The sequence below is a fragment of the Pseudopodoces humilis genome, chromosome 21, assembly GCF_049639895.1.
Source record: "Pseudopodoces humilis isolate 2021_Gansu_Grassland_sample_001 chromosome 21, ASM4963989v1, whole genome shotgun sequence".
Classification (NCBI taxonomy): Eukaryota; Metazoa; Chordata; class Aves; order Passeriformes; family Paridae; genus Pseudopodoces; species Pseudopodoces humilis.
This window is the reverse complement of record NC_142220.1, coordinates 8,388,644-8,395,419: the sequence shown is the minus strand read 5'-3', so window position 1 is coordinate 8,395,419 and position 6,776 is coordinate 8,388,644. Positions and strand designations below refer to the sequence as shown.

General features: G+C 53.2%; 1 protein-coding gene across 1 annotated transcript; it reads right to left on the bottom strand.

Annotated features, from left to right (window-relative positions):
- Positions 1-2,824: 2,824 nt before the first annotated feature.
- LOC102110341 (urotensin-2 receptor-like) lies at positions 2,825-3,978 on the bottom strand. The gene has a single exon (XM_005526811.3). The coding sequence runs from the start codon at positions 3,976-3,978 to the stop codon at positions 2,881-2,883; it is 1,098 nt and encodes a 365-aa protein (XP_005526868.1). The 3' UTR covers positions 2,825-2,880.
- Positions 3,979-6,776: the final 2,798 nt, after the last annotated feature.

Below are 6,776 nucleotides of genomic sequence, written 5' to 3'. Positions count from 1 at the left end.
CTTGGAGATCATCCAGTGCCATGGGCAGGGACATCTCCCACTGTCCCAGACTGCTCCAAGCCCCGTCCAGCCTGGCCTGGAACATGTCCAGGGGTCCAGGGGCAGCCACAGCTGCTCTGGGCACCCTGTGTCAGAGTCTCAACACCCTCATAGGGAAGAATTTCATCCCAATATCCCATCTAACCCTGCCCTCTGCCAGTGGAAGCCATTCTTCTTGTCCTGTCCCTCCATCCCTTGTCCCCAGTCCCTCTCCAGCTCTCCTGGAGCCCCTTCAGGCCCTGCAAGGGGCTCTGAGCTCTCCCTGGAGCCTTCCCTTCTCCAGGTGAGTACCCCCAGGTCTCCCAGCCTGGCTCCAGAGCAGAGGGGCTCCAGCCCTTGGAGCATCTCCATGGCCTCCTCTGGGCTCTCTCCAGCAGCTCCAGGTCCCTCTGATGTTGGAGACCCCACATTTGGAAGCAGCACTGCAGGCTGGGCTCACCAGAGTGGAGCAAAGGGGGAGAATCACCTTCCTTGACTGGCTGGGCACACTGCTTTTGAAATATCCAGTCTTTTGCTTTTCACCTGGATGCCCCTCCAGCAACCCTTTGCTGGTCCATGCTCCCACCATGTGGCACAGAAGGCACAGCCACTGCACACTGCTGGTGACACTGAGCAGAGAAACAGAATCGCTGCAGGGGGCTGAGAGGCGATTTGGGAAGTGTATCCCAAATGAGCCCCTTCTGTTTGCTTATCCCCACGTTAGCTTACAGCTGAAGAGCTGCTCTGCATTTTCATCCTCTTCCTACGCAGAACTCCTTTTCAGCTTCCCCTTCTTATTAATAACTGTGGGTTTAGGCTGCTCAGCTTTTTAATTAATTTATTTATTCTTTTAAAGTACAAAACAAAGTCCCTAAAACACTCTTTGATCCCTGTCCAGCTCATGGGATGTAGCCATGCCTGGCTCTGCCAGGACTTCTGTCCAGACACACTTTACATGGCATTCATTCTTCCCAAAACGCCTTCTGAGTTCAGCCTTATCTTTTTAATTCTTGTTGGGAGTTACTTCCACCCTCAGAAATGGGAACCAAAAGAAAAGTAACAATGAATTTAGAATTAACAATTAAAAAAAAAAATCAATTGATTTCTGAAAAGTTGTTCTGAAAATCTGCTGAATCCTGCTCTCCCTGCCAATTCCCAAGATGAATTGTGTGTTAGTCCCCCTAGGTCAGAAGGACTGGACAATATTAGGACTATTCATGATGCCCAGCTTGGAGTCTGTGCAACACTGGAATATGACAAAGTGATCCCTGGTGGTTCAAAGGGAGTCTTGTGGTTAAAACTAAAATGGGAAAGGTGAGTTCCTCATTCCCCTGCTCCCCCAAAAGCATCCCAAGAGAATGCTGACTCCAGCACAGAAACATCTTCATCCAACTTGTGAATTTTTCTGTCCTGAGTGCACAAAATCCCGTCTCTGTGCCTGTTCTCTGCTCTCAGCCCTGCCTGTGGTGTTGGCACTTTGTGTCTCTGCTGTAGCACAAGCACACCCTAAATTTTGGTGTGGGACATGAGAGGATCACCCAAGAACACAGGAATGCACTGCAGGGCTGGAGTGGGACTCTGCTCAGGCAGATGGGGGTTGGAATAAGTAATAAATAAATTATTAATAATAAAAGAGTGGAAATGACAGTTCCTTACTCTGCTGCTGCTTCTGAACTCCCTGGGCATCACCAGCTGCTGACAAGAGTTTGTGCAACTCGTACTGTGCTTTTCTTATCCCCAGACTCCATCCCAGAACAAGAGAAGGATACTGACCCCAACTTCATCCCCACAGCTGGGAACTGTAGCATCACCCCCCTGAGCTGGGTGAAGAGACCAGGCGAGGGGAAACCTGAGGAGGGTCCATTTTTAATAAGCATTTATTTATAAACTGACACTTTACAATTGTTTAAGTGCTTACAGGCATCTCTGTGGTGAAGGTTTAGTGTGAGATGCCAAGCAGGGAGAAAATGAGCAGAATACATTGAGGCAAAATGGTTTAGATCAAATGTCATGAAAAAAATTCTCTTTTTTATAATGAGTTTCATGATATAGGATTCAGTAATTTTTCTTAGAGCCTCAGGTCTTTGAGTGATAGGATCATAAATAATTTTTTATTTCTTCCAAGGTAAATTTTCAGGTTTGTCAATCTCTGTTGACTTTTAAGAAAAGGACCAACTTTTTCAAGAAAAAGTATCAGTGGCAAAATCAAACCACCTTAGGTAGAAACCTTAAAAAGTTACAAGAGTTTTTGGTTTTTTTAGGTAATTCTGTGGTTTCTGATAGCTTACCTGGTGGTTTTTGAATGCTTGGAGTTCAAAGTGCTGCTGCAATGAATTTTAAAATAGAGACTTGAAGCATGATAGAACAGTAGTGCACTGTAATGTAACAGGAAATACGAAAAGGGGCTTAAAAGTCTCTTTACACACTCCAGAAACAGACAAAGGTAACACACAGGGCAGAGCCACAGCTGGCAGCTCAGTGAAGTGATACTGGGCCAGTTTCAGATTTCTGCAGCTCTGACCCAGCTGCAGCCCCAGGACAGCGCAGAGAAACCACGGGGTGAGGAGCTGGAGAAGAGTTTGTGCCAGAGCCGGACAGAGCATCCACCTCATCTTCTGCACCCCAAACCCTGCAGGATCTGTCCCAAACAGCTGCTGGCTCCCAGCAGGACCCCCCCAACAGCCCTCAACCAGATGGAAACTCATCTCATCTCGCAGCATTTGGACTCACACAGCTTCTTGCCCCCGGCTAGAGAGAGCACCAGAAACGAGCTTTAAGAACCCTTCAGGGCCAGGGGATCCCAAAGCCCTACCTTGGCCGGACGCTCTGCCGGTCCTGTGTGCTGGGAGCGCCTCCTCTTCCTCACTTGTCCTTCAGCGTGGCCATGCCCAGCGCCTCCGAGCTGTAGTCGTACTGGTTGCTGGAGGACATGGAGCGGCCCCAGGAGCACTGCAGGCTGGAGCCCCTCTTGCGGAAGGAGGACGTGAACCTGTAGAAGTTGCGGTGCCTGTTGCGCAGGTACTCCCGGTAGTTTTTGGTGAGCAGGGTGTAGAGGAAGGGGTTGATGCAGCTGTTGCTGTAGGTCAGGCAGGTCACCAGGTAGTTAATGCACTTTTGGGTTTGGGTGGTGAGCTGCAGGGAGCTGCTGTAGAGGCGCACCAGCTGCCAGATCCAAAAGGGCAGGAAGCAGGCCCAGAAGACCAGCACGATGCTGAAAATCATGATGAGGACCTTCTGCCGGGGGGATCTCTTGCTCTTCTCCTTGTGGGGGGGGTTCCTCTGGGACTCCAGGTAGGTCCTGGCCAGGCGCGTGTAGAGGAAGCCGATGATGATGCCCGGGGCCATGATGCTGGTGCTGAAGAGCACGGTCAGGTAGGTCCTGTAGGCATCCACGCTCCAGGTGGGCGCACACATCCTCTTCACCTTGCCCTCCGCCTTGCCCCCCTCGGTCAGCGTGACCATCAGCATCATGGGCAGCGTGAGCAGCAGCGACACCGACCACACGGCCCCCGCCGTGACCTTCCGGTAGCCCCGGGACCGCTTCAGGGTGTCCAGGGGCCGGGTGACGGCCAGGTAGCGCTCGGTGCACATGAGGGTGAGGGTGAAGATGCTGGCGTGCATGGTGAGCAGATCCAGGCTGAGCAGGATGCGGCACCCCAGGTCCCCGAAGTACCAGTCCTGAGCCAGGTAGGTGCAGACGATGAAGGGGATGGTGGAGAGGTAGAGCAGGTCGGCCAGGGCCAGGCTGACGATGGAGCTGTACATGGGGGCGGCGCAGCGCGCCGAGTGGCACATCACCACCAGCGTGTAGACATTGCCGGCCACCCCGGCCACGTACATCACCGACAGCACCGTCCCGAAGGCCGAGGGGATGAGCAGGGGGCCGCCCCCGGGGGCAGCCCCGCCGCCCGCCGCCGCCGTCCCGTTGTCCCCCGCCGCCGCCGTCCCGTTGGGCTCCATGGGCGGCGGCGGCGGCCCCGGCACCTTCCCACCGGCCCCGGAGCCCCCGGCCCCGGCGGCGGCCGCTCCGCCCCCCGCGGGAGGCAGGGCGGTACCGGGCTGCCCTCGGGGGAAGGGCCGCCCCCGCCCCGCCGGGGCTCCCCCGCTCCGAGCCCGCAGCGACCGCAGCGGGGGCCCCGCGACCCCCGCCCGAGCGGGGCCGGCAGGCGCCGTCCGGGGCCGGGAGCGCTGCGGGGCAGAGCCGCCGGCGGGGGACCCTGCGGAGAGCGGCTCCCCCAGCCGGGAACGGGGCTCTTCTAGCCGGGAACGGGGCTCTTCTAGCCGGGAACGGGGCTCCTTGAGCCGGGAATGGGGCTCTCCCCGCCGGAACGGTGCTATTCGGGCTGGGAACGGGGCTCCTTGAACCGGGAACGGGGCTCTTCGAGTCGGGAGCGGAGTTCTCCCTTCCGAGGATGGGGCTGTTCGAGTCGGGAACGGGGCTCACCCTGCCAGGAACGGGGCTCTCCCTTCCGAGGACGGGGCTCTCCCCGCCGGGACGGGGCTCCCCGAGCCGGGAGCGTGTCCGGCGCCCCCCGCAGAACGAGCCCCGCCGGGCAGCGTCAGCCCGCGGGCGCTGCCTGAAAACTTTTCCCGGCCACTCCGGCGGAATTTGGCGCTCCCCTCCCGCGGTGGCATCGCTGGCGATGGGGCTCGGCGCTGTGCTCCCGGTCACCGGGCAATGAGGTGTCAGCGGCCGGCAGGGAGAGCCAGAGGCAGCCGCGCTCCGCAGGTGCCCCGCGCAAAGCGCTCCAGATGCGCTCGGAGAGAGGCTGAGGTGGAGCTGGATAGTGAACCCGGGCTGAAACTGCCTCCTTTCTCCTTGGAAATAGCTCGTAGTTTGAATTTTACCCTGAAAAGCTCGACAGTGCTGTCATAAGATTTAAAATTCGAGCTTTAGTGGTGGCTGGTTCTTCTGAAGAGGGGGAGACACACAGTGGGGTGTACATGAGGTTCACAAAGACAACTTTTCCCCCCAGGCAAGAAGTCTGGGGACAGCTGCAAAATCAATAAGCACCTTCCATTTCTGTCTTACTTTAGAGAAAGCAGAGACAGGGCACTCCACAGTCAAAGGACAACTTTCCAAGGGTACCAGAGTGCTGTATTCCCTCAGCTACCATTGACTTCCAATAGGAATCAACTGGCTTTTATGCCTTCAAACATTTCTGTTTAAACCAGAGTGCTAAACCGACCGATTTATGTTTATTTGCTTGCTTTAATCCCTCCTGAAAGTGCTTTTGTACAAACTGTTGTCTAATTCTCCGTGCCGTGCTACGAAGCAGTGAAAGTCTCGTTGACTTGTAGGAGCAGGATTCAGCCCTATAAAAATATTGTCTTGAGTGCTTGAGTGTAATCTGCTGTGAGGTGAACACACACACAAATACGACCCTGCTTTCCTTCCTGGTGCTGCTCATCAGCGTTCGTGTCTCTCTCCCAACGCGCTCCAAACGCTCAAAGCTACATTCAGTAAAGAGCTGGCTCAAATAATGGTTTGAGGAAACTGAACTGAATTATTTTCAGGCAGGGGGTTACTTTATCAGATTCAGCCATCGCACCGAGTTCAGATCCAAGCGCTGTGGTGGAATTTGCTTTTTGCTGGAAGTTTGGACTGGGTCCCGTGCCAGCGCCCTCGGCAGCCCCGCGTTCGGCAGCTGGACACAGCAGCTGGGAATGCGGGCGGATGCTTCACCCGGGCCAAATCCTGCCTGCACGGCACTCAGGGGGATTGACTGCCACACACTTCAAGTGAGATCCGGATTTGGCATAAATAGATCATCTCTGAGAATTGGGTTTCATGCAACTTTTGCAGTGCTGTCGCCTTTTGTTTTGAAGTTGTTCTCTCTCCAACAAAACTGGTTTTTTATCTGTCTTCATCTAGTGGCCAGGACAGAGGGAGAAGAGAGAATAAAACAGATATTTTTTTTTCTGCTGTGTTACCTGATTTGTTTTGGGTGATCATATGAGGTGCTAGAGGTTCTTCTAGACAGAGAATTACTTCATCTGTGTAGTAAATACCTAATTTCAACTTCCTGCTCTTCCTTCAGCACAAGAATGTTTAATTAAGCAACACCAGGCATCAGTGAGCCTGAGAGACACTTGTTTTCTTGAACATGTAGGATACACACATATATCCATGGGAACTTAGTTCTGTTAAACTCTTCAAAAATAGTTTGTTGCCTCAAGTTGTTCTGCAGCACAGCAAAAGCTGTTCTCTGAACAAAAGGCACTTCTGCTCTCACCATGCACTGAGCCTTTTCTGCACACCCACAGGCATGAACAGAGCACTCCATACCGGGTGGAACTGGGCCTGGAGCGTGTGAGAGCTGTGATCAATCAGAATTAAAAGGGGGACGATGCAAGAGTCTGGAATACTGATGTTTGCCATTTGTCTGTGTACACAAGGAACACATCTTTCACCAGTGTGGATGACAAGTTACCAGAAGGAGTGGTGAATTTTCCATTTCTCCAGCTGTCTAAGTAAGCACTGCAAGTGCTTTTTTGGAAGATGAATTTTAATCAAACAGAAATAGGGAGCTCAGTGTATAATTACTGTCAGAGCAGATCCTCAGGGACTTGCACACAAAGCCAAGTCATCAAGGATCAAATTGTCTTATGAACCTCAAGATCTGTTATTCCCTATGTGGCTTTCTTGTAATATTCTAAAAAGTATTGATATTAAAATGATGAACAATGTAGAATCACAGACTCATGGAATCACAGAATGGTTTAGGTTGGAAGGAACCTTAAAGCTCACCAGTCCC

Coding starts and splice junctions, on each gene's coding strand:
- LOC102110341 (XM_005526811.3), bottom strand. CDS start 3,978: ATGGAGCCCAACGGGACGGCGGCGGCGGGGGACAACGGGACGGCGGCG.